At 37.7% G+C, this 27,555-nt stretch overlaps 1 protein-coding gene across 2 annotated transcripts in view; it reads left to right on the top strand.

Annotated features, from left to right (window-relative positions):
• The first annotated feature begins 7,048 nt into the window (after positions 1 to 7,048).
• SYCP3 (synaptonemal complex protein 3) overlaps positions 7,049 to 27,555 on the top strand; it is a 25,000-nt gene continuing 4,493 nt past the window's right edge. Inside the window, exons 1-7 of one of the 2 annotated variants that reach the window (XM_069095243.1) lie at positions 7,049 to 7,245; positions 14,050 to 14,199; positions 14,850 to 14,931; positions 17,282 to 17,316; positions 18,870 to 18,987; positions 23,234 to 23,333; positions 26,187 to 26,285. In XM_069095243.1, the coding sequence (XP_068951344.1) occupies positions 14,067 to 14,199; positions 14,850 to 14,931; positions 17,282 to 17,316; positions 18,870 to 18,987; positions 23,234 to 23,333; positions 26,187 to 26,285 (567 nt within the window). In that variant the 5' untranslated portion in view covers positions 7,049 to 7,245; positions 14,050 to 14,066. Of the gene's footprint in view, positions 7,246 to 14,049; positions 14,200 to 14,849; positions 14,932 to 17,281; positions 17,317 to 18,869; positions 18,988 to 23,233; positions 23,334 to 26,186; positions 26,286 to 27,555 lie in introns of those variants that run through there. The other variant, XM_069095244.1, reaches the window with a different exon arrangement.

Raw genomic sequence — 27,555 nt, 5'->3', positions numbered from 1 at the left:
AAATGAAAATTCACCTTGATGATTCTCTCTTGTAGAATTAAGAAATGTTAAGAGTAGAAAGGGGGCTTGGAGATTATTCAAGCCAATGCTTCCTTTTACAGATATAATTTTTGTCAATATATAATCTGTTATATATAATATAACATATAATCTGTTAAAACCTAGGTGTCCTTGTGCCCAGCCTGGAGCTTTCTAGCCTCAGTCTCTTTTTACTTCTAATATTTACTCTTTACCAAGGACATTTAAATTCACTTATATTGTATGAACATCAGTGTGATTTCATCTTGTTTAATTTCTACCCTACAGCCAACCAGTGCCAGCTAGAGGTCTTTTCACAAATAATACAAATGATGACATTTCTCACTATATGTCAGCATTTAAATAATAATTTAATATTATGTGAAATAATTATTTCAGCTCTTCCCTCTCTTAGGAATGTATTTCTGGACAAGGAGAAGGACTTGCTTTATCTCAGGGTGGCCTTTATTAGCCATGGGGACAGTTGGAGAGGCTTTGGAGTTCGACTGATAAGGGAGATGTCTGTTCTACTAGATATCTCTGTTAGACTTTGATAGCTAATGATAGCTGACATTTAGACTGCAGTTTCAGGTTTACAAATTGCTTTATGTTAGGTCTCTCCTATGATCGATTCTCACAGTTCTGTAAGGCAGATGCTGTTTTAGGCAGTGAAGTGGTACCTGAGTTCAAATCTGACCTCAGACACTTAATTGTGACTCTGGGCACTTCACCTCTTTGCCTCAGTTTCCTCTGTTAAACAGAGATAATAACAGCCCCACCCCCCAGGGTCGTTGTGAGGATCAAATGGTATAACATTTGTCTGGCATGTAGTAAGTGCTATATAAATATTAGCTATTGTTATTTAGTATTTTAAAGAGTGAGAAATGGAGGTTAAGAGACATTAAGGGGTTTGCCCAGGGTTGCATGGTGAGTGCTTGAAGTGGTATTTGAATTTGAGCCTTCTTGACCCCACGTCGGTCAACAAGCATTTATTAAGTGCCTACTGAGTACCAAAGTACTTACTGTGGTAAGAAGATCTCAAGGAGCTGATGGTCTAAGTCCAACACTATATGTTATATAAATGTACTCTATATTACATAATATATAGAATATATTTATAGTTGTAAGTACATACTTACTGTCATTTCTTTACTAGCTTTTTATAAGTCTGGGCCCCCACGTGGCTCACCAACATTCATTTATTCCTTCAAGCATGTACTCAACAACATTCAGCAAATTATTTTTTGTCTGAGTTTGCTAGATTTATGCTCTTTTATGGAGAACAGCTTTTAAAGTTGTGATATGTTCCACCAAATGTAATATTTTTTGTTAGCAATAAGCCCAGTGTGACCTAGTATTATCAGTGCCTTTCAACCATATAAAGGGTTATGGATTGGGTATGGACTCTTGTTTGCAAAAGCCTGCCTGGGTTTTTCTGTTACATTGATCACAAATATCAAGGGGTGTGTGTGTGTGTGTGTGTGTGTGTGTGTGTGTAGATTATTCTCATTAAAAAATGTGTAGAGGTGGGAAGGGGAGAGAATAAGCATTTAGATAGCACCTACTATATACCAGGTATGATGCTAAGTACTTTTTACAAATATTATTCCATTTGATGGGACAATATATCTTTTTTTAAATTATTGATATTTTCTTGGTCACTTTTTTTTTTGTCACTAAGAGTAAGGTCCAAGATTATTTTTTCCCCACATTTCTGGTATCTTTTTCCCTTTCAAACACCCTGAAAAATGATCCCTCAATCTTTTCCCAATTGTGTTGCCTCTCTCGTGGGCCTCCTTCCTCCCTGTTTACTTAGTTTAACATAGCTGCTCTTTCCATGTTTTTTTTTTTTTGAAGCAAAATTTCTGCTTCCTCATAGAGCACATTCTGGGACCTCGATGTTAGAGTCTAAATGTGGAGACTCCACAGTCCTTGATGGCAAAATGAATTTCTTATAAAGGTCTCTGTAGATCTTTTCCATTTTGTTGTCATTCTTTCCCTACTTAGTCTCACTCTTAATTGATTCAAGACTGCTTATTTGGGTCTCTTGCTAAACTTTCCTTAATATGGTTTTCCCTCCATAGTTTCTTGTTTATGATGATACTGCTGATGGTTTTCCATCATCCTCTGTAGAATTTTACATATTTCTAGTTCTTTATATTTGTTATATGTAAAATACATGTGTACATACATATACACATATGTATATATGTGTTATATATGTATACGTGTGTATGCCCACATGTGCATGCACGAGCGCACACACATATAATCCCAATCTTGCCCTTAGTTGCTGTAGTTCTCTCCTTAGCAAAAGAGATCAGTGCTCCTAGGCTGAAGTGGTTTCTAGACTTCTGCAGTGGCATCTAGGTTGGCACAGGAGCCCTTTTTTGTGCTCCTTGTGATCGCAATTGAGTTACATAGAGTTAAACTTTATTAGGAAATGGTTACAGTCCGTAGTGATGCCCATTCTTCCATCTCTTTTACTCTTTTAGATATAAATGACTTGTTTAAACAGGTCAGGTTGGAGTTGTTTTAATTCCATACCATATATTTTTTTCATTGTTATTATTGCTTCTGGTTGTGTGTGAGTTCTGATTTTTACTCTAAGAAGTTAGTGGTCTGATTATACACAGCTGATTTGGAAATGATTTCCACATTAGTAATGAGTGTTTGCATTTTTGTCAATATATAATCAGCTGGGCAGCTAGGTTGTGCAGTGGATGGAGCTCCGGGTCTTGAATCAGGAAGACCTCTCCTGAGCCCAAATTCAGCCTCAGACACTAAATGTGTGACTCTGGACAAATCACTAAACCATGTTTGTCTCAGTTTCTTCATCTGGAAGATGAGTTGGAGAAGAAAATGGTAAACCTTTTACTTGGCCGCATTGTCTTTTTGTCTTCTGGCTTCATTTACATGAAGAATGTCAACTTGGTTATTAATCACCACTCTTCCCCAGAAACCAAGTCATCTGGAAGCTCACATCCTTGAATTCACACATTGGGAGTCTCCCCATCCCACTCTGATCAGATGACTCCTTCCTGATTCTCCATTTAAGGAGGTTGTTCATGTCTCATTCCTCTCCTCCCACAAACTGGACTTTAGCATGTGCTCTCCCATCCCACACATGGGATATCTTTGTTTTCCCCTCTCCCATTAGAATAAGTAAGCCCCTTGAGGTCAAGGATTTTTGTTAGTATTTGTATTCCCAGCACTTACCACATAGCAAACAATAAATGTTGGTTAACCAACTGTGGCTTCTAGTTTTGAGTGAGAAGATGAACCCATAAAGTCAACCCCACTCGAGGTTGCTGAGAAGACTCTAGGAAGGAGCCAGTCTCAAGGAGCAGGCAGCCTTCAGCATGTCTCCATGCCCAGCTTGCTGCCCTAGAGATTTGAGGGAGTTTCTCCTTGGGTGAGAGATCCAGGATTCTCTTGGTGGAGTTATCTCACTCCCTATGGGAAAGCTCTTTCCCTCTGTGTAGTCTGGTATATATTCTCCTATGCATACTTTCTCTGATTTCTGTTTTGCTATGATTTGGACAAATGGATTTCTTAGCTAAAAAACAAAAACAACCCTGACTGTATTCATAGACATATAAAGGCAGCTCTTTGTCTTAGTGGATAGAAGGCTGGGCCTAGAAACAGAAAGACCTTAGTTCAAATCCAGGCTCTAACACTTAGTAGCTGGGTGATCTTAGGTAAGCCATTTAATGACTGGCTACTTCAGTTTTTCATCTGAAAATGGGACTATAGATAGCATCTCTCTCCCAAGGTGGTTGTGAAGATCCATGAGATAATATTTATAAACCACTCTGTAAACCTTAAAGCTCTATGTAAATGCTAGCTATAACTTTTATCAGCTTTTACTAGTCAATTCTTCTTTGTTGCATGTTCACTTTCTGGGTTCTGGAAAAGGACTTTCTACTAAGCATATTGGTAATAATAGCTTACATTTATATATGATTTAAAGTTTTCAAATGGTTTTACCAATATTATTATTTGATCCTTACAAAAATTCTAGTAGGGAGGGCCTATTACTTAATAAAATCACAGATCCAGATAATTCACTTTTCATCTGAGCTAATTATATCACTACTTTGCTGCCTCATTTCATTTAAAAAAAAAAAAAAAATATATATATATATATATATATATATATATATATATATTTTAGAATAGTCCAGAATACCTAGGTATAGTTCTATCAGAACACCAGATGGCAACATTGAGCCATCCTAATGAAAACACTGATGCTCACCATCATTTTTTTTATTACCAAAAAAAAAAAATGGTAAAAAGAAATAGGCTGTTTTATTAAATACTTACTATATGTCAGTCCTTGTATTAAGCCCTAAGGGTACAAAGACAATAATGAAACAAGAAACAAAGAAGTAAAACTTGAAGCAAAGTCCGAGTAGTAGCACTCCTGCTGATAAATATTTTTGAGAATATTTTAAAATGTGTAGTTTAAATTGATGGTTAATTTCTAAATTAATATTTGCTCTGAAACATTAATGCCATGTGTCTGTATATACGTATAAGAAAGAAGGGGAGAAAAAGGGGGAGGAAGGGAGAGAGAGGAAAAGAGGGGGAAAGAAGAGGTAGAGAGGAAGAGGAAGGGAGGAGAGTAAGAGAAAGGAAGGGAGAGGGAGGGAAGGGAGATAGGGAAAGAGAAAAGACAGAGGAAAAGAGAGGGAGGGAAGGGACAGGGTTTGGGAGAGGGAGGGGAGAAAGAGAGAGAAAAAGAAAGAAGAGAGGGAAAGAGAGAGAACACTTTACAATTTTTTAAGCTTTTGAAACATATTTGGTACTTTTGTTTCATTTTGTATTGTCTTTTAGTTGTTTTCCTGAATCTCCCACCAGAGGAGGTAAGTGGTTGAGTGAAAAGAACAAAAGACTTTCTAATGATAGTACTTTGGTTCAAATGTTTCCTCTTCCCCCAGGCCTTGGTGATCATGAGTTAGTCACTTTCCCTCCCTGGGCCTCAGTTTCCTCATCTGTAAAATGAGGAAGGGGTACTTCTGAGGTCTCTTAAAGCTCTACATTTTAAAAAGAACTTGGTTATTAGAAATATCTATTTTAATGAATATGCAAGATGAAATTTTACTTATTTATGTTTCCTAGCTTTAATGGAGGCCCTTTATTTCTCTCTCCCTGCACCCATTCTCATCCCTCCTTCCCTTTCCCCTTCTCATCCCTTTCATCTTTTTCTTCTCTTCTTCCCCTCCCATTCTTCCATCTTTTTCCCTTTCCCTTCTTTTTCTCCCCTTCTTTTCTTATCTCTCCCTCCCTTCCTTTCTCTTTCCTCTTCCTCTCCTCATCCTTCTTCCTCTCTCCTATCCTCTTTTCACTTTCTCTGTCTCTTTTCTTATCTAGCTCTTCCTCTTCTTCCTTCTTCCCCTCTTTCCTATGCTTCTCATCTCTCCCTTCCACTCTTCCTCCCTTCCCTTTATCTTCTCTTCTTTCCCTTTTTTCTTTCTTCCTATTCCTCTCTCCCTTTCTCATTTTCCTCCTTTCCTTTCTCTTCCTCCCTTTCCCTTTTTGTACTCCCCCTTTCCTCATCCTTTTCTCTTTTCCCTTCCTCCTTCCCCTTTTCCAGCCTCTCTTTTTTCCTCTTGTTATGGAAGAAATATTCATTCATTCACTCATATGTTCATTTATTCAATAAATATTTACAAAGCACCTCCTATGTGCCAGGCATTATGCTAAATGCTAGGGATACAAAAAGAAGCCCTCAAGGAGCTCAGAGTCTGACAGAGAAACAATCATTCAATCTACATTCATTAAGTGCCTGCTTCGTTAGCCAGGCATCCTGCTAATCAGATGGGGAAAGGAAAAGAGGCAGGCAGGGAGAGAGAGTGTGCAGGGAGGTGCAGGATTAACAGGAAGCAATGCGCAGAGGGACAGCCCTGGGACAGAGGGTCGGGAAGGCTTCCTGCCGGAGGCAGCAGTGTAGCTGGGGCTTAGAGGAAGCCAGGGAAACATTGTGGTAAGTGGTTACTGCCAGAAGTGATGTGCCACAAGGCAGAGCAGACAGGTGAAAAATTGGTTTTCTTGTGCTTGAGCACAGGGTCAGGGGGTGGGAAATTAACCCCCAAGCCTTAATTGAGTTTCTGAAAAGCTTTCTAAAGACAAAATTACATTGGGGTGATGGAGAAATCAATCTTCACGTTACAATCTCCTCCATTCCTTTAGGTTATAAAAATTAGAAAAGACAGATTCATAATCTGTCATAAATGTTGAACAAAATTAAACAGAATCATAGCCTCATACACCACCTGAGCAAACCTAGTGAAAGGTAAACCAAGTCAGGTTACAGTTAAACTGCATTTAGTGGGTTCTCAACTGGATGATGGAGAGACGGGATATGCCTACAGTCTTAAATTATCTGGGAAGCCTGGACTCCTTTTGGGGCTTCTTATCTGCAGGGTGTTTGCCAGTTTTCACATCCCAAGGGGACAGGCTTCATTCAGGTCAGTGACCTTCCCAGGGGAACTTCCCTGACAAGTAAAATTTTGTCATTCAGTTGTGCCTGGACTCCCTGTGACCCCATCTGGGGTTTTCTTGGCAGAGATGCTGGTGAGGTTTGCCATTTCCTTCTCCAGCTCATTTTACAGATGAAAAGCTTACAGATGAAACTGAGGCAAGCAAGTGACTTGCCCAGGGTCACACAGCTAGTAAATATCTGAGGCTGGATTTGAACTCAGGAAGACAGTCTTCCTGACTCCACTTAGTTGCCCCTAAATAAAAATTAATAAAAGAAAATCAAGAATGAACAATTCCCATCACACTTTGCTCTTTCCCCCGTCCCTCTCTTTTTTCCTCCCAATTCGTCTTTCCCTTCTCTTTTTCCTTTTGTTTCTCATCCCTTTCTCCCTTCTTTCCCCCTTCCCCTCTTCTTTTCTCCCTCCTTCCCTTCTCACCCTCCCCCTTCCACCGCCCCTCCCCCTCCACCGCCCCTCCCCCTCCACCGCCCCTCCCCCTCCCCTTCCACCGCCCCTCCCCCGCTCTCTACGACTGCGCAGTAGGGCGGGAAAGCCCGTGAGCGCGTGCTTGCCTTCCCGCCTCGCGCCTCGCACAGCCGCAGTCTTGGGCTCGGCTCGCCGCTTCTCTCTTTCAAGGCGGTCCTTCTACCAGCGTCTGAAGGCCGAGGCCCATCTTGGAGTACCGGGTGAGAGGCCGCTGCCCTGAAGGAGGTTCCGCCCGCCACCCCCTTCGACTGAGGTAAGTAATGCCCCCCCCCTTTCCTCCCAGGGCGTTTGAGGGTGAGGAGGTCTCTGGTCCCAGGGGACAGATGGGGAAGCTGAGGCCCAGGAAGGGGCAGGACCCCGCCTTGGACAGATGGGGAAATTGAGTCCCAGAGGGCCCTTGGCTTGACGGGATATGGCCGCGCCAGAGGGGGAGATACGAGTTAAAACTTGTTTTTGGTGCTCCATGAAGGTGAATCATTGTTATAAATTTAGATGGGGGGGGCCCCTCAAAATTCGGGTCCGATAGTTGAAGCAAAATTGGGCATTTTTTTGGTATCTTATTTTGCACAGTTGAAAATATTTTCCTGAAAAGGGGTTCCAGCAGGCTTCACCAGGCTGCCAAAGTAAGGGCGGGGGGCGTCAAAATTAAAAAAAAAAAAAAAAAGGGCCAAACCCCGGGGGGGGGGGGGGGAGGGGCGCCGCGAGCCGGGGTGTGTCCGGGAGTCAATCTGCGTTTGTCACGTGCTCGCTCTGGGCTTCGGGAGGGGGAGGGGACCCTCTGCCGGGAAGCACGTGCCCGTGGACAGGGAGGGGCGGGAGAACCCGGACCCGGCGCGCCTAGTTTGGTTCTGTTACCCTGGGCAAGTCACTTCACCAGGCAGCGTGTTAGTTAAGTATATGGATTTGGAGCTGCCTTTGAATGACTTAAAAAAAGAAGCAGCAGCCTGTAACTTTACCCCAACCTTTTCTTAAAAACAAAGCAAAACAAAAGACTTAAAAACACATTTCAGCAAAAGGAGGGATAAAAGGATTGTATATGAAATTGTAAATGTATGCTGCCTACAATTTTTTAAATTCTCTGTAATGTACCATAGTGTTGACAAAATTGCCAGTTTTTTATTCCCTTCTGGACTTCTTATTTCTCCTTTGTGTTCTAATAATGTTTTATTTAGGTACCTAATTAAACAAAAATCTCTTATCGTTATCCATTAAATCCCCCCCTCCACAAAATGGAAGCTTCCCCTTATAACAAATAAATATTCAGAAAAATAAAAGAAAAATTGACGCAAAAAATGTTCACACTTAATTTTCTCAATCTACTAATATTGATTTTTTTTAAATTACTTTTTTTCCAGTTAGGAAAAATCCACTTTCTTTCTACCTCTTTTTGCCCCCCATTGAGAATGAAAGCAGTACAAAACCCATGTTTGTGGACATGTCTAAGTGGAGCAAAATGAATTTTCGTTTGGCATTGGCTGTGTGGCATAACCGAGTAGGTCTCATTCTGCACTCTGAGTCTTTCATCACTCTGTCTGGAGGAGGGTAGAATGGTTTCAGCATTAATCCTCTGGAATACTAGGTAGTCATTAAGATAGTCCCTCATTTTTCCAAGTTGTTTGTCTTTAATGCCTTGTTATCCTTGTATTCATTGTTCTGATACTATTCACCTAACCCTGCATCAGTTCACACAAGTCGTCCTAGGTTTTTCTGAAACCATCCCCTTCATCTCTTAAACACTACAGTTTTCTTTCTTAACGTTAATATATAACTTATTCAACCATTTCCTCATGATCCCATTCTTTGCCACCTCACAAAGAGCTGTATTTTTGTACATCCATTTAGTTTTGCTTAGAATTAATCCCTCCCTTAATCTATTCTCCTTCTAATTCCCCCTACCCTCTTATTTCCCTTTTTAGTGAAATGTAGTTTTGTACTCAACTCTGAATGTGTCTACATATACTCCATCTTTTGACCAGTTCAGTAGGAATGAGGTTCACCTGTCATTCATGTCTCTGCCCTTGTTTGAATGTACATCTCCTCTTAGGCACTCTGTTTGTATGACAGTTTTTCCTCACCTTCATCCCCTTCCCCCCCAGTCTATTCCTTTCCCCCTACTTTTTCTATTATCAATACATAACAGATTCACTCCCAGGCCTTCTGATTAAATTATTCTCTTTATGATCTTTGATGAAGATAGGGTTCCAAGGGTTTTATGTATCTTCTCCCCATGTTTGAATGTAAGCAATTTATCCCTGTTTAATCCATTATAATTCTTCATTTGTGTTTACCCTTTTATGTTTCTCTTAACACCGGTATTTGAATTTCACTGTGTGTGTGTATGTGTATATCTGGATCTGGTCTTTCATCTCATATTCAGAAATACTTCAAAGTCTTCTTATTTCATTAGATGTACATTTCCCCCCTTTATAGACATGCTTAGTTTTGTTGGTTTATTCTTGACTATAAGCCTGTATCCTTTGTTTTCCAGATAGCTTATTCTAAGCTCTCTGATCCTTTATGGCTGATAATTCTTGTGTGTTCCTTGGTACTTGACTGTGGCATCTTGGTATGAGAATTCTTTCTTTCTGCTTATAGATCTGAGCAGTTTTCATTTAAGATTTCTTGAAATATGTTATCCAGGCTCTTTTATGCCTCCAGACTTTTCCATTAATTTCCATTAATTTTTTTCTCCTGCATCGGTTTTTCAGTTCACTTGTTTTTGGTATGCTTTACTTTTTTCTAATTTTTCATTCTTTTGATTTTGTTTTGATATTTTTTAAAAATATTGCTTCTGTTTGGTCCATTCTGATTTCCAAGGCATTTGTTGCTTGACTTTGTACCTTTTGTGTCAGGCTACTAACTCTTTCCAATCCTCTCTTCCATAGTTCTTATTTCTGCCTTTTTTTCCCTTTAGTTATCTCATGTATAAAAAAACAAAACCCTTTTACTCTTTTTTTAAAGCTCTTCCTTTTTCTCTTTCATGAATTCTAGTTGTATTTGTATCCAAGCTGAGTTTTTCTTGGAAACTTTGCTTGTAAATATTTTGGAGCCGTTCTCTGTTTCTGAGTTTGTGTTTTGAGTGTCCCTGTCAACACAATAGCTGGTGGGATTTATTTTTGTTTGGTCATTCTTTCAGCCTTTTTTCTACTGTCAGATGTTATGTTAGCATGCAACTGCTTGCTCCTAAATTTGCTTCTCTCAGTGCACTTCCCAGAAGCATCAAGATCCTTCCTACCCTAGAGTTTTGTCTCTGGGCATAGATCCTCTTGTCATTCAGCCTTGGATCTGTGACCTGTAACTAACTGAGTAGTGGGAAACATGGCTGCCATTTGGTAGTGGTTCCTGCATTGTGTCCCAGTGTGGGCTTCCTCTTGCCCAGGTACACTACCACTCTCTGGGCTGTAGGATTCTACTACAGACCCCATCCCTAGTAGCCACAGGCCTCTTTGTCAGACTTGTGCCAACCTGGACTGGAGAAATTGGACATTTTGAATTTTCCCACCAGGATTTTGCCTGCTGTGTTTTCTAGCTCAGTTTGGTAGTGTTTTGAGGGGGCAAAGGGGGAGCTTACTGTTTTTCCTGCTACTCTGCCATTTGGTTCTACTTGCATTAATTTTGCTTGCATAAAAGTTTTTTTTTGTCAAATAAGAAGTCCTTAGCCCTATAATAGCTGATGTCCTTGGGTTTGTCAGCTAACAAGTTTTTATTTAGTCCATTGACCCGCTCTTCTTTTTTATTTTTTTTTAACCAGTACCAAAGAGCTTTGATGATAGCTGCTTCATAGTATAATTTGAAATTTGGTAGGATTGCAAGTCTCTTCTGCCCTTTTTAAAAATGTGTTTTCCCTTGAGATTTTTGCTCTTTGCCTCCAGACTAATAAAATTAGTCCAGTTCTATAATAATCTTGTCCAGTTCTATAAAGTAACCCATTAGTGGTTTATTGTTAATTTAGGTAATATTTTTATTATGTGGGCATGATCTAGTCACAAACAGAAACAGTTAATATCTCTCCAATAATTTGTCTTTTATTTTTGTAAAGCATGTTTTATAGTTATATTCGTATAAATCCTGAGTGTGACTTTGTAGGTTGATTCCTAGATATTTTGTGCATTTTGTAGTTTGAATGGAACTTCTTCTTTCTCCTCTTGCTGGGTTTTGTTAGTAATATTTAGAATGACTGATGTTCTTGTTGGTTTGTTTTACATTCTGCTTCTTTGGTGAAGTTGTTTCAAGTTAATTTTTAGTTGAATTAATAGCACTCTAACTGAACCAGATCATTTGCAAATATCTTTTTTTCTTGTACCCCTGTGCTTTTCCCTTCGTTTTCTTTATCTTGTCAAAGACTTTCCATTGTTTTGATGTTCTGGCATTATCTTCTTAGCCCAGGGCCACTTTATACTACAGTGAAGCTTTGGAGTAGGACTTTAGTGAAGGAATCATACTTAGTGGGAAAAAAAATGTATTTAAGGATCTTCTTATGTACCAGGCACTGGGCTAAGTTCTGAGGATACAAAGAAAGGCAAACGACGGCCTCTGCCCTTGAGGAGCCTATAGTTTAGTGGAGGAGTCAGCAATGAGACGTTGCCAAGAACCTGTACACAGGATAGACAGGAAATCATCAGCAGAGGGAAGGTTTTCTGTAAAAGGCAGGCTTTGATCTGAGATTTGAAGAAGGCCAGGAGGTGGAAATGAGGAGGGACAGCATAAGAAGTGGGGACAGTAAGTGAAAAGGGTAACAGATGGAATGCCTTGTGTGAGTCCAGGCTCACTGGATTGCAGAGTATGAGGGCGATGAGGTGTAAGGTGTAAAAAGACTGGAAAGGTAGGGAAGGGCTAGGTTATAATGGGCTTTGAATGCCAAACAGAGGACATGGTGTTGATACAGAACCCTCTGGCATACTCATGGTTGGAGTCATAACCTGGATGAATATTCAGCAAAGCAACAAGAGGAGAGGTCTGATAGGTAAGAGGAGAACTAGGGGAGAAGAGTGTTCCAAAACACCAGGGACAATTGAGTATCAAGGAGAAGGTGATCAGTGGTGTCATAGGCTACAGAGAGGCCTTTTTATAGACCAATATTTTCTTACTGAAGTTGTTAGGAGTTATTTTTTAATATTTGGTTTGTAATGTTTATTTAACTCTTTTTTTCAGCTTTTCCTCTGTTGATTCACCCAACAACCATATTAAATATTTAAGAGAGGTGCTATTATTTCCTGTTTTACAGATGGGAAAGTTGAGGCAGCATGAGAATAAGTAATTTGGCAAAGCTTACATATTGTTACTGGCACAAGCAGGACTACAATCCATGTGCTTCAATTCCTTGTCAGGATTCTTTATGCTGGAATTCTAAACATGTTAAACTGAACAAACAGTCCAGAGAGTGAGTTGAGCCGAGATTAAAGTGAATAGCATTGCTGAGGCTTCTCGAAAAATGATAATATCACTAATGTATTGTTACTGGAGATGTAAACTAGAACAATTTAGAACTACACAAAAAGAGTTATAAAACTGCATACCCTTTGGCCCAGCTACAATACCACTACTAGGTGTGTATAGTAAAGAGATCAGAGAAAAAGGAAAAGGACCAACCTATTATGTGCAAAAATATTTATAGCAGCTCTTTTTGTGGTGGCAAAGAATTGGAAACTGAGGGGATGTTCGTCAATAGGATTGGCTGAACAAGTTGTGATATATGATTGTGATGGCATCCTATTGTGCTGTAAGAAATGAAGGGGATGGTTATAGAAAAACCTGGTAAGTCTTATGTGAACTGATGTGAAGTGAGCAGAACCAGGAAAACATTGCATACTGTAACAATATTGTAAGAATGATCAACTATAAAAGACTTAGTTACTCTGATCAAGACAGTGATCCAAGACAATTCCAAAGAACCCATGATGAAAAATGCTGTCCACCTCCAGACAAAGAACTGGTAAAACTCTGAGTACAGATTGAAGCATACTTTTAAAATTTTATTTTTCTTTTTTTGTATGTACTTTCTTTTGTACCATGCTTAACACGGAAATATGTTTTGGACGACTTCAAATATATAATTGATAGCATATCAGTTGCCTAATATATAATTGATAGCATATCAGTTGCCTTCTGCAGGGGGAGAGAATTTGGAAATCAGATTTAAAAAAAAATGTTTAAAAAATTTTACATGTAATTGGGAAATATTTAATAGAATAAAATATTTAAAAAAATATTTATGCCAGTCAGAAATTTAAAAATCAGGAGAGTAAACTTCAGGGCAGAGTCATCTCCAGTTGGGCAGGGCAATCAATTGGGAGGTAGAGTAGTTCAAGAATATGTTAAGTGGGGAATCCTTAACCTGGACTGTTACAATAGCCTCCTAATTGGTCTGCCTACCTCAGGTATCTCTCTCCACTCCAATCTATACTTGGTATGAATGTTTAAGTGGTTTTTCTTAAGAGCAGATATGACCATGTCACTCTCTCAAGCAAATTTCAGTGGCTCCTTTGTACATTCAGGACTCGATGCTGTTTGGCTTTCCAGGCCTTCATAACTTGACCATAGCCAGATTCCAACTACATCATAGATTTGTCTCCTTCCCATTTTCATTTCCAGTTAAACTAGCTTTCTAGTTGTTTTCACATAGTTTATCTCCCATCTTTATGCCTTTGTTGGTCATCTGCCAGTCTTAGAATGCACTCCATTTTCCGTTGTGCCTTGTCAAATCCCTAACTTACTTCAAGACACAGCAAAAGACCACCTTTTACACGAAACTTTTCCCAGTCCCCACAACTGCTAGTCTCATTACCATATATATTCTACATGTGCCAGTGCATGTCCATATCTATCTGGCAAAATGCAAGTTCCTTAAAAGCAAGGGTTGTTTTATGCTTTGTGTTTTATACTTTGTACCTAATACCTTCCTTGCCCATAGTCAGAACTTAAATGTTTGTTGATGATCTGTTTATTCCTTACTTAGTCCCACCTCTTTCTTATATCTCATATATATGTATCTTATGTCTAATATCTCTGAGATTTTAATCTTGGGAACTAAAAGGAATATTTAAAATATTTATCACAGTAAGAAGTTGCCCAATTATGGCACCTTCAGGAAGAAAACATGCAGGGAAATCTGGGAAACCAGCAATGGAAGCTCAGGCAAGCCGAGCTTATGACTTTGACAAAGAAGACAAGAAAGATCTGAGTGGTTCTGAAGAAGATGCTAGGGAAGGTACAGTATAACAAATTTACATCTTGATATAACAGTAGTATATACTACTCATAGTTTTCTGAAAAAATGCATTGCATATTTTATAATTCATAAAACAAATAAAGCACAGTTTATATTCTTTCCCCAAAGTTTGCATTTATTTCATGTGCTCATTCCATATGTATGTTTGTGATCTGTTTTAGCCTTTAAGAGTTCAGAATATGATTAGTTAGGTTATAGATGGGTGGAGCTTCCATACTTCAAGCCTTTGATTTCCCTGGTCTCCTTCAACTGATGCAGGTCACATCTCTCTGCCTTAGTAGGTGGACTTTTGGAGTTACTGTGATTGAAATTTTGTCATTCTTTAGCCGGTTTGGCAGTGAGCCTCTCCAGATTTAGCTACAGTGATCCTCAAATGATATAGTTACTGGGACTGCATATAAAGCCTTTATCCATTTTAGTAGGACCTATCAGAACCGGTATGCCAGTGGCACAGCCTTTCAGCACCTTGAGTCACCACCACATCGCAACTATAAACCTGTAGTTGTGAAAACAACACAGTTTTAAAAGGCTTTACTGTCAGCCTACAAGGTCAAAAGATGAGACTATTACTTCATGAGAGTCTTCCATAGTAGCAAATTTAATTTCAGACTCTTTTGTCATAATTCTAGGAGAGACTGCAGTAATTGAAAAGCATGGGAAAAAAAGACCTTCTACAGTCATTACTCATGGAGCAGTTGAAGAAGATGTGGGGTAATATGATTAAAATAGTTTATTTCTTTTAGTTAATTTTTTAAAATGACTTTTTAATGTTGTATTTTGTTTTTTATATCATAATTTTCCCCAGTATCTCTTCTCCCCCTCTCTTAGCCCATTCGTAAAATAAATAATCTTTTTTTAAAGATCTCCCCAATCCCCACAAAAATAAGGGGAAAAAAGGAAGAGGAAAAATTAGTACAACTAATGAATATATTGGAAATATCTGAAAACGTGTAATGTGTCACACCTGTGGATTTCTTTACAAAGGGCCTGTGTCTACCTATAAGTCTTCTTTCAGGTTATGCTTGATGTTTATAATTTTGCTGTTTCACTTTTAATTTGTAAGTATGTATTACTTCTCATTTACATTGTTGTAGTTGTGTATTTTTGTTTTCTTGGTTCTGCTTACTTTACTCTGCCTCAGTTCATATAGCTCTTTCCATGCTTCTCTATATTTATCAATTCATCATTTCTTAGAGCACAGTAATATTCTGTTATATTCACGTAGTACAATTTGTTTAGTCATTCCCCAATCAGTGGCCATTTGCTTTGTTTCCACTTGGGGGTTATCACAAAAGTTGCTGCTATAAATACTATTGGTGGATATGGAGACTTCTTATTTATATTTTCTCTTAGGGTATAAGCTCAGTAATGGAATCGTTTCAACCTAGGTCAAAGTGTACAGACATTTTAGTCACTTTATGTGCATAATTCCAAATTGCATTCCAAAATGCTTGTAACAGTTCACAGCTTTAACTACAATGCATTTTATCATCCCATAGCTCCTCCAGCATTGATTATTACCATTTTATTGTCATCTTGCCAATTTCCAGGGGGTGAAGTGAAACCACAGGGTTGTTTTAGATTGTACTTCTTTTATTAATAGTGATTTAGTTGTGTGTACTTTGCAGTTCTTTCTGTGAGAACTGTTTGTTCCTCTCCTTTGACCATGTATCTATTAGGGAATGGCTATTAGTCATACATATATACATTTATTGTTTCATTATCTTAGATACCAAAACCTTATCAAAACAATTTGATAAAGATTTTTTTCCCCATTCCACTACTGCCCTTCTCATCTAGGTGTATCAGTTTTGTCTGTGTGGAAGCTTTTTAGTTTCATGTAATCAAAGTTCTCTGTTTTGTTTTTCATAGTGCCCAATCCCTTGTTTGGTTAAGAATGCGTCCTTCTAACCAAAGCTGTGAGAGCTATATGATCTACTTCTTTTCTAATTTTTTTTTTAAGAGTGTAAGCTTTAATATTACATGTTTCTAAACATTTTGGATGGAAGCCCAATTTTTGCCAGACTGCTTTCTAGTTTTCCAGCTTGTATTAGAGAGGTTTTTCCCCTCAAGTAATTTGTTTCCTGGTCTGGATTATTGAGTTCCATTGTTTATGATTCTTTGTTGTCTAGTCTGTTCCAATGATCTCCTTTTTCTATTTTTTTTAACCAATACCATATGATTTCAGTAACTTCTGTTTTATAATATAGTTTGAAATCTGAAAGTGCTATTCACCCTTCATTTTCATCATTTCACTTAATTTTCTAGATCTTTTGTTTTTTTCCAAATAAGTTTTGTTATTATTTTACCAAGTTCTACAAAGTATCTTCTTGGTAATTTGATGGTTATAACATTAAAAGTACAAATTAACTTAGTGTTGTCATTGGCTTGTCCTGGTCTTGAACACTGAATGTTTCTAAACCTTTTTTTGTAATTGAACCTATACAAGTCTTTGTGTGTTTTGGTATGTCGATTATCAGATATTTTAGGTATTTTGTTAGCTATTTGTTATTATAGAAATGGATGTAGTTATTTTGTTATTATAGAAATTAAGTTGATTTTTGTGGGTTTATTTTGTAGTCTGTATTTTGAGGATTCATCTATTTTATTCCTTGTATTTATTTTGTATTCACCTTTGATGATATTATCTTAATTAGTATGTTTGCTGATTCCTTAACATTTCCCAAATATACCATCATATCAGACCATAGAGTTTTCTCTCTCCTCTCCCTGTTATTATGCCTTTAATTTCTTTCTCTCGTCTCAGTGCTGTTACTAGCATTTCCAGAATTATATCAAATAACAGTGGAGAGAGTGGGCACCCTTGTTTTACTCCTGTATTTATACCTACTGTATCTTCACTACATGTGATGCATGCCTTTGGTAGTAGATAATTTTTATGATATTAAAAAAGGATCCCTTTATGCCTATACTTGGTAGGGTTTTTAGTTAAATATCTTAATAGAAGTCGACTTTGATGCAAATAGAAAATGCTCTGTGAAAAAATATTCTTTTCAAAGCAAGTTTTTTTAAATGTATAACTAAGTTATAATTTCTTTAGGGGTGAAGTTCAGAACATGTTGGAAAGATTTGGAGGTATGTTTCAAGATTATGTCATATTTGAAGAGATTCTTTTGTTTAAAGCCTGTGCTTGGTAAAATTTGTTAGAAGAAGGTAATAGAATCATAGGATTGCCAGACTTTGAGAGGTCTGTGGCCCTTAGGTACTGTTTCATATGCATTTGATTTTAGAGTTGTATTTGGTATGTATCTTGGGTTTCCTCATTGTCACTGGTTCATTTTTAATGTGGAAAATGAATAGTAGCTGTATGGAAGAGGAGCATTTAGTAGGAATGTATTTTTATATTTACATTTAATGTAATCTAGGGAATACTGTGTGAAAAAGGGACTGGGGAGGTCCAACCTAGACTCAGTAAGAGTTTATTAAATGTCTGCTATGTTCCAGGCATGGTGCTAGGAACTGGGGATGCAAAGAGAGAAATGAAGCCATTCTTGCTCTCAAGGTGCATTCATTGTCCCCCAAAATGACATGGGATCATTGATCTTGGACTAGAGGTGACTTCAGAGGCCATTTTAGTTCAGTCTCCATTAGGCAGTGCCTTGGATTAGGGCATGGGGCCTGGAGCTAGGAAGCTTTGAGTTCAAATGGCACACCAGACACTTCTTGGTTGTGTGACCTTGGGAACCTTATGTAGATTCTGTTTGCCTCTGTTTAGTCATCTGTAAAATGTAGATCCATAAAAGCACTTCTCTCTTAGGCCTGTTGTAAAGATAAAATGAGATAATATTGCTAAAGCCCTTAACAGACTTTAAAGTGCCACATTACATGTATTGTTAGCTATTATTATTTTTCACAAGAGAGCAAACTGACACCATTGAAGATTAAGTGACATGCCCAAGGTTACAGGGTAATGTCAGATGTAGGATTTGAACCCAGGCTTTTTGATTCTAGATCCATTACTTTTTCCATTGTACCACACTATAGCTTAAATAAGTTAAATAAGCGAGTGCTCATGCTAGACTGCCAATTCTTAGACTCAGTCACTAATGAAATGGTTTTGCAGGTTACATTTAATTTATGTCATGGTGCATACAAATGATGTTTGATATTAAATTTGAGCTAATTAAAAGCTTTGAATTTCAGGAATTCTTGAGTATGTGCTTTCATTTTCTAGAAGTCCTCTAAATTTACTGATATTTTATATCTTAAGTAGAAAATGCCATCAAATTTGTAACTTAAACCTTGAAAGAATTAGCGTTCATCCTTAAAATCCTTTATATACACATGTAATGTAGGAAAGAAAGAATAAGTTTATCCTTTACTTAAACCTATTCGAAAATGGGGTAGGGGAAGGAGATAAACATTGTAATTAACTGGAATTTAGGTATTGTTATAAAAAGTTGAAAGAATTTCTATAACCCACTTGGAAGTATTTTTCTTACAGAAAAGATTATAAATTAGGGAGAGAGCCATCTTTTTGTAGCAGTTGGTTCAATGCCTATTTTAAATTTAAATGTAGCAAGACTTCCTAGTATTGATTAATTGAGTACTCAGATTAGTTTGCTTAAATTCATATTGTCAATATATAAACTTCACAACATGAAATTTTGATAAATATTTCATTATAGCTGATATTAACAAGGCTCTTCTTGCAAAGAGGAAAAGATTGGAAATGTATACTAAGGCTTCTCTTAAAACTAGTAATCAGAAAATTGAGCATGTTTGGAAAACACAGCAAGAACAGAGGTAAGGATTTATTTTTTTAAATAACTTTTTTCAGCATGAATGCAAAAATGTACATTGAAAAGGTAGTTTTATTTTGTGTTTATTGGTGTATTAACTGAAAAATATATTGGACTGTTGTTCTCTCAATGTAAGAGGGAAGACCTTTTGCCGTCCTTTATATGTACCCTCAGTCCTCAAAGGGAAAGTCACTTCTTGATCCTCAAGATCAGTGGTTTTTTCTCAGTCCTTATTCATTTTCTTTGACTTCTATAGCAATGGATGCTGTTGAATATTTGTTTCTCCTCCTCTTTCCTGTGCTTCACATTCTTCTAGTCTTTCTCCAGCCTCTGACTGTTCCTTGAGTTCTTTCTTACTAGAGAACAGCAAGCCCTGCTTGGGTGCCTGCTAGTCAGAGCTGCTGCAGAGCAGAGGTACAGTCAAAGTACAACTGGAACCTGAGTAAAATGTAATTGGAAATACTGAACACAATAATTAAAAATGCAATAAAAATAGATAAGATTATATTTTAAAACTAAGTCTATATGCAACTTGCCGGCATCCTCATGTACAGATTAGTGACCCCTCTTTCTTTTTGAGCTTAACCACTTGCTATCAAGGTCTTTGTTTTTCTGGTGGGGGTTAAACTAGAAGACCTCAGAGAGCTTTTAATCTGAAATTTTATCATTCTTTTCACTGGCCTTTATCTTTCTGATTGTTCTTAAAGGATTTGTTCTTAGGTCTTTTCTTTTTGTATTGTCTACTTTGGGAGAACTTTTCTTTTGGCTTTAAGTCTTCTTTGTGGATTTCTACATCTCCAGTTCTGATCTCTCTGGCCACAGATTCCTATTTCCAATTTCCTTTTGGGAAAATGGGAATGTAGCAAGGGAAATAGAAAAGAGAATAAGAATTTCTGTATCAGCTACTATGATGCAAGCATTGTGCTAAGCACCTTACATATGTTATCTCGTTTTATTCTCACATCTCTGCAAGGTAGGTGTAGTTATCCTCATTTTACAATTGAGGAAACTGAGGAAAAAAGTTATGTGACTAACACAGTTAGTAAATGGCTGATGGAGTCAAACTCAGGTCTTCCTCACTCTGGGTCCAGGGGGCAAGGGAAAAAGGGAGCTGTTTCCTTAATGATTCAAGGCTCTGGCAGGTAGAGTGGCTTTATACTTATTTATAACATTTTGAAACCTATGGGCTTCTCCTCAAAATAATGTTTTTAAAAGCATAAGATAAAATATATGAGGTTGCAAAGGAAACCAAAATATTTATAAAAATATAAAAAAAAGTTCACAGACCCCAAGTTAAGAACCCCTTCCTTTTACCAGTCTTCTTAGCATGCCTTTCTTAGGAAAAAAAAGACATTTCCTGCATGTCAGTCTGAAGTAGCAATCATGACATGCTGTGTCTGCTGGGTCTGTCAGGGCCCGAGTCTGCTGTTCCCTTTCAGAGCTCAGGAAAGGGCCTGGGACTTGCCACTCACAACAGTATATGAACGTTTTTCTAGGAGACACATGTCATTTATCTTTTCCTTAAAAATAAAAGATAAAGGCATGGCTTGATAGAAAGAACATTGAAGCCAGAGGCCCTGGATTTGAGGAGCTGGTTCTGAGGCCTCATCTGGCTGAAATGACACTGGTCTCTCTTGGACTTCATTTTCCTTATCTCCAAAATAAAGGGCCAAGATGTAGGTGACCTCTTTAGATTCTTTCCAGAGCTAATTCTATATTTACCTGGATAGGTCCACTAGCACCTCAAGCCAAAAACAACCTGTCATCTTTCTCCGTAAGCTTGCTATTCTTGACTTCCTTCTGGCAGTGGCATTATGAAGCCTATCTTGGCTTCTTCTTTGACTCCTCCTTTATCCAATATATTAAAACAGATGATAGATACTTAAGATATTTCTGTTATTACCCCAATTTAGGCCATTATTATCTCTCATCTCTAATGCTACACTGGTTCCCGTAACTTTTCTCCCTGCTGTCATTTCTTCCCCATCTTTCATCCTACATAATGCTGCTATTTTAATTTTCTTAAGGCACAGGCCATGGCACTTCTAAAAAATATTCAGTGTTCATCTTCACTGTTTAGCAAAATTTAGACTTCTCAGCCTGACATGCAAGACTATAGAATCTACCTTTATGGTCTTCCTACCTTCATAGCTTTGTCTCATACATAGCCCAGCTTGCTGGACTACTTGTTCCTCAGACATGTCCTGTAAATTTCCCATCTCTTTTCCTTTTTTACACCTTCTCTGTAACTTGAGTCCCCCTTCTCCTCCCATTTTTTCTGCCTGTTGACCTCTTCCTTCCCACTCTTTAAGCACCAACCCAAATTCTACATCCTCCATAAAGCCCTTCTAGATTCATTCCACTGATAGTCATCTTTCAGTCATCTGATCTCATTTGTCACTATTTACAAAAACAAATTTGATTTTATTTAAAAAGCATTTGTTACTATTATATACTTAGGAATTCATCAAATATTTTATAAAATTTTTTGGATTAATCATTGAATAAAATCTGTGTAGAGCCAAAATAGAAAAAAGCAAATTGAAAAAAAAATTTGAAATCTTATATAAACTAATTATATAATAGATTCATATTCATATTTTGAAATGAACCCATTTATTCTTTTAAAGTATAAAATTGACATCAAATATTTATTTTGAACCAAAATTTGTTTTCCTTAGGTTTTTTTTGTGATTTTTTATTTGTTGGTTTTTCAAAAGCACTTAATTTGATAACAAAAGTATCTTTTTCCCCTCAGCAATCATGTCTTAATTTTTTTCAATTAATAAAAAATTATTTTCTTTTACTTCTTATAAATGGGAGGGGGAAAACCCTTTTCTTTGATCATGATAAAAATTCCATCCTTTTTCAAGAACAAAGTCACCAAATTTTTTATTAGAGAAAAACTATATAAGATCAGGTTCCAGAAACTCATTTTTTATTTTTGGCCTTTTGGAGGGCAATTGGGCTTAAGTAACTTGCCCAAGGTTACACAGCTAGGATTTTTTTTTTTGTGTGTGGGTGTTAAGTGTCTGAGGCTGGAACCAAACTCAGGTCCTCCTGACTCTGGGGCCGGCACTTTACTCACTGCGCCACCTAGCCACCCCTCCAGAAAACTCTTGAGGCCTTTTGCCTTGGAGTAGGAACTCCTGTCACTGTTAATTAGCTGTTAAACATTTGCTAATCGAATCCCAAGCCCACATGTTTTACCTACAGGCTATTTAAGAGTCACAGGAAAGTATTTTAATCAAGAGAAATGAAGTGTAAGAGAATCAAGTAATGGAATATTCTCTGTCACTATGAATAAAATGAGTGCAATCCCTATAAATTCCAGAAAGATTACAATCTGTCCGAGCGAGAATAATACATTTATTTCAGAATTTATAGCCAATCTACTGGCAGAAGTATAGGGTTCACTGCTACCTGCTGTGTGGACTTTTGAGGAAGACTTTCAGCTCAACTGTCAGAATTCAGGTACTTCTGAGTTCAGGAATGTCATAGCTATCCCATTCCATGAACTGCCCCTTCTGTCTTCTTGTGACATTAGTCTGCAGCTTTCCTTTTGTGGCTCTGCTCACCTCCACTTTGCCAGCTTTGTTTTTTAAACACTCCATCTGTCAGAAGATTCTCTGCCAATAAGAGTCGTGCACTGGTGACCTTTCTAGGATGAGAGAAATGGGAAGCATAGCCTAGGGAATTTCTCCCAGTGGATGTTGTTCCCTTGGCATCTTGTGAAGTTCTGGGCACTTTTATCTATGACTGTAACCCTAAGTGACAAAAAATGACTGAAAAAAAATTTTGAATACTTGCATTTAACAACTTCCCTCAAAAATTATGGTAGTGTTAATGCCTTACTTTTTTAAATATTACATTAATCACTTCTCTTTCATGGGTCTATGATTTCATCAGTAGGAGTAGTTCTTCTGCTGGTTGGTGCAGATTGCAACCACTCCATGCCTTAGTAGTTTGTCTTTATTAATAGTTGTAAAAAATAATTACTACCTTGTGAAGACTCTTCTGGCATGTCTCTAAATCTCGGTAGGTTGGTTCTGTGATGGTAGATAGTCCATTTGTGGGTGTTTAAAATTTGATTTGATTTGCTAGAATTTGCACTCCACTGGCACGACAACTCAGGCTCATCTCCACTTTATGATGAAACACTTAATTAGTTATGTAAATTATTCAATTACTTCAGGAAATTAATTTAATTTTAATAATGGTAACGATGGTGTTCATGATTCTTTTAATAGGCAAAAACTCAACCATGAATATTCTCAGCAGTTCCTGACATTATTTCAGCAGTGGGATGTGGATGTTCAGAAAGCTGAGGAACAGGAAGAAAAACTAGCTGTTGGTATCATAGTTGGCATACTTCGTAGTTGATGTTATAGCTAAATATAAAAATACAGATAATAACCTGGTAATAATCCTGTGGAATTGAATGAGCTTGCCCACAGCTTTTGTGGTCTTGTTAGTGTGTTACCCTCACAGATTCAGGGTCATGTACCCAGAAAAGCCACTTTTCTTCTACTTTAAAAGATCAGAAGTCAAAATGTTAATATTGACTCATTTTCCTTATAGCAATACCTCCTGCAAATATTATCCCCATTTTACAGATAAGGAAACTAAAGCTTGGTGAATTTTAATGAATGACCTGTGGTCATAAAGCAAAGAAGTGTCAAAGGTAGAATTTGAACCCCGTGCTCTTTCCTTTCCAAATCTTTCTTTTCTTTTTATCATGTCTTCCTTCTCTCTCTTCTAAAAAAAAAATAGGAGAGTGGTAGAATACCACTAATATTGGTTGTTACTTGCTTCATAATTAAAATTAGTAATGTCTTTAAATCACAGCTTAAGTCACAAAATATTTTAATTTTTTTCCTGATTCTTAACTAGTCAAAGCACTTCTACTACTCTGTTATTTAAAAATTACTTGTGTAGGATAGCATAAGTAGCGGTGTCTATGAAATAGTTTTCCCTGTAGGATTTTAGATGTAGTACTTTTAAACTATCTGTTATATCCTATTTCCTCATTTGGTCTGATAGAGAAAAAATATTGTTTTCAGGTCTGCTCTCTGCATAGTTATGCCAGCTCTCCTCTCTGAGTGCTTTAAGTTTTACGTTTATTAGCTATAGGAGTGTTTAAGTTAACCATGTCTTGCAGTTGAAGTTATGTATTAATCAGGGCACAGTTAATTTTGCATTGCCCATCTTTAATAATTTGTGATGTCATGCAAAGAGTGATAATTTTTCTTCTTTTAAAATAACATACTTCATTGTGTTTCCCCATAGCACATAACACAGTGTTACAAATGTATGCACAATGAATTTTGTTGAATTGGCACATGTAGCTAATGTTTATTTTTCTACACAATTCATTTACTTATATTTAATTTCAGCAATTGTACTTGTTAACTAAATATTTCAGCAGTTCAACAAATATTTAGCCCTTACAATGTGCATTGGCTGGAGAGATCAACTAACAGTTAACCTTTAACACTCTAAAATTTTGCTAAATGTTTTACATGTAATCTTATTTGAACCTCTCAACAACCTTATGAGATAGGTGCTATTTATTATCCTAATTTTACAGATGAGGAACTGGGTCTAGAAGAGATTAAGTGACTTGCCCAGGGTCATATAGTAAGTAAGTGTTAATATTAAGTGTCTGATGCAGGATTCAAAACCAGATCTTCTTGACTTCAAGTCTGCTGCTCTGTCTCCTACACCACATGGCCTGTAAAGAAGCAGAGACCCCACTCTTGGGAATTTATAATCTCATGAGAAGATAGGTGCATTCTTTCTCTCTATATATGGAAGAAATAGCAACACAAGGTAGAATGAGGGATTCAAGATAGGGAGCTTAAATTGACCGGTGATTGAAGATTTCTGTAGTAGAAATCTCATTTGGAAGAAGGAAAGGACGAGAAGCATCTGGCTAGTTGGGAAGGGAAGGAGAGGGCCTTGTAGGCAGAAGGAACATTGTGAACCAAGGCCTAGTGGTGGATAGGAGAGTGTTTTGTGTTAGGATCAGTGAGTGGACAAGTGGCTAAACTGGTCTGGATACTAGAGAGTCGGGCTAGCCCCATGTCGAAGGATCTCCAGTGCTAGAATGTAGCTCACTTTTGATTATTTCTACTCTTCTGTTGACCAGGTCTCACAAATCATATTTCAATTCATGTCCTCTCTTGCTTGACATTCTCTTCTACACTAGGTTTTACCATGTAATAAATGTCATCAGCAACAAATAGTTTTTAAATGTATCACTTTATTTTTGTTTTTCTTATATGATTACAGTAAAAAAAAATGTACACACAAACGTACATGTACATACACACTAAAGGCAGCTAGATGACACAGTGGATACAGCATTGAGCCTGGAGTTCGGTGAACCTACGTTCAGATCTGGCCTCCAGCACTTAATTGCTGTGTTTTTTTCAGGGAAGTCACTTAACTTCTGTCCACCTGAGGTCCTCATCTATCAAATGAGTATGTGATGGCACCTCCCTCTCCAGGGTGTTGTAAGGCTAAAATGAGACAACATGAGCAAAGCGCTTTGCAAACCTTAAAGTGCTTTGTAAATACTAGCTATTATTATTATACATTTATTGAATACCTGCTGTGTGCTGGAAAGAGAAAATTTAGATAAAACATGATCCCTATATCCATTGGGTTTATTGTCTTTAAAGGAATATGACAGAATTTGATTCAAAAAATGCATAGTGAATGCACAAAGAGGGGCAAACAAAGAGCTATATCAGTTTGAGTATGAAACAGTTATTATTCACTGAAATTATTGGGAAAGGCTTCAATAAAGAACTCACTGTTACTCTCAGATCCTCCTCTCAGACTTCCCTATTCTCTAGAGGGCCCCACTATGATAGTTCCCAGGTTTGCAACCTCAAAGTCATTCTCAATTCATTTAGAAATAATAAAGCCTGGAGGAAGAGATTTTGGTGGAAAGAGATTCATGTCTGTCTTTGCTCCACAAGAGCTAAGATAATGTCCATTCCTAATAGTTAAATATGTGTTCTTTTCCTTTTGACCTGCTTTAAGAATTATTTTTTATGGTGACAGGTAAATAGGACTATTAGACCATGGTAATAATGAATTTGCTGCTATTGAGTCATTATTAAATCTAGTGTTGAATTTTTTAGCCATAATTTTCATTTTGTAAGATCATGACTATCTTATTTTTGCTTTTAGAATATGTTTCGACAACAGCAAAAGGTTTTTCAACAAGCCAGAATAGTTCAGAGCCAGAGACTGAAAACGATTAAACAACTATATGAACAATTCTTAAAGGTCTGGTATATGCATTATTGTACTACATTTTAAAAATATAATGGGAGCTTTAGCAGTTTTTTTTAATCTATGGAAAATATTTGCCAAAGCTCCATTTCAGTACTTCATCATGTTGTAGAGGTTAGCCTTGTTGACTTTCTCTATTGCTGGAATATAAGCTCTGACATTTTATTAGCTCATCTGTTAGTAAATATTGAGTTCCCACTGTGTGCCAAGCAGTGGGAGACAACGAATGGCAAAAAAAAGACAATCCCTGAAGGAATTCAGCAGGGAGACAGCATGCAAACAACTGTGTGAAGACAAGCTTAGACAGGATAATTTAGAAATAATCAATAGGAGGAGGGCATTAGATTTAAGGGGCAGAAAAAGGAAAGACTTTTGTAGAAGTTAGGATTTTAGCTGGGACGTGAAGGAAGCTAGGTGGTGAGGATAAAGAGGGAGAATATTCCAGGTTTGGGAAAGGACCAGTAAAATGCTCTGTGGGGAGATTATGGGTCTTGTGTTAGAAAGAGCAGGGAGGTCAGTATAAGAGGATCTTTGTAGGTTGTAAGAAGACTGGAAAGGTTGGAGGAAGGTCTAGGTTATGAAAAGCTTTGAATGCTGAACAGAAGATTTTTTATTTGATCCTGTAGGTGAAAGGAAGCCACTGGAGTTTTAAGATCACTTTTTGACAGCTGATTGGAAGGTGGACTGGAGTGGGGAGAGCCTTGTGGTAGCAGACCCACCAGTAGCTATTTTAATAGTCCAGGTGTGAGGTGATGAGGGACTACACTGAAGTGGGGAGGCACCCTCAGAAGAGGGGGCACATGTGGAAGAGACATTACATGAAGGTGACCCTGATGGGCTTTGGCAGCAGTTTGGAAATGAGGGGTGAGAGAGCAGTAAAGAGTTAAACGAGGACACCAAGGGTGTGAGCTTGGGGGTATGGGGTGGGGAGGGCTTCTGGTAGGGACTATCACACCTACAGAGTGAAGATGTGCAGTGAGGAGTTGTAAACGCAGGTGAGAAGTGAGCAGAGAGGTTAGGGCTGGACAGGTGGATTTGAGTTGTCCGGCCAGAGCTTGGCAGCAGGGGGCGCTCTTTCCGAGGACAAAGTCCGCTAGGTGTAAGGGCTCTGGTTGGTACCGTGTTTCCCCGATAATAAGACCTATCCTGAAAATAAGCCCTCCCCTTACTGTGTAAGATTCCTCTAAAATAAGCCCTCCCCCGAAAATAAGCCCTATTGAGATCCCCTGCGCTACACGCTACATTACGGTACCCTCTGTATGCA

The sequence above is a fragment of the Petaurus breviceps genome, unplaced genomic scaffold (assembly GCF_028583685.1).
Source record: "Petaurus breviceps papuanus isolate PSGF00001 unplaced genomic scaffold, PetGlider_PUasm1.0 225, whole genome shotgun sequence".
Classification (NCBI taxonomy): domain Eukaryota; kingdom Metazoa; phylum Chordata; class Mammalia; order Diprotodontia; family Petauridae; genus Petaurus; species Petaurus breviceps.
The sequence above is the reverse complement of the archived record's forward strand: the minus strand, read 5'-3'. Positions and strand labels throughout refer to the sequence as shown.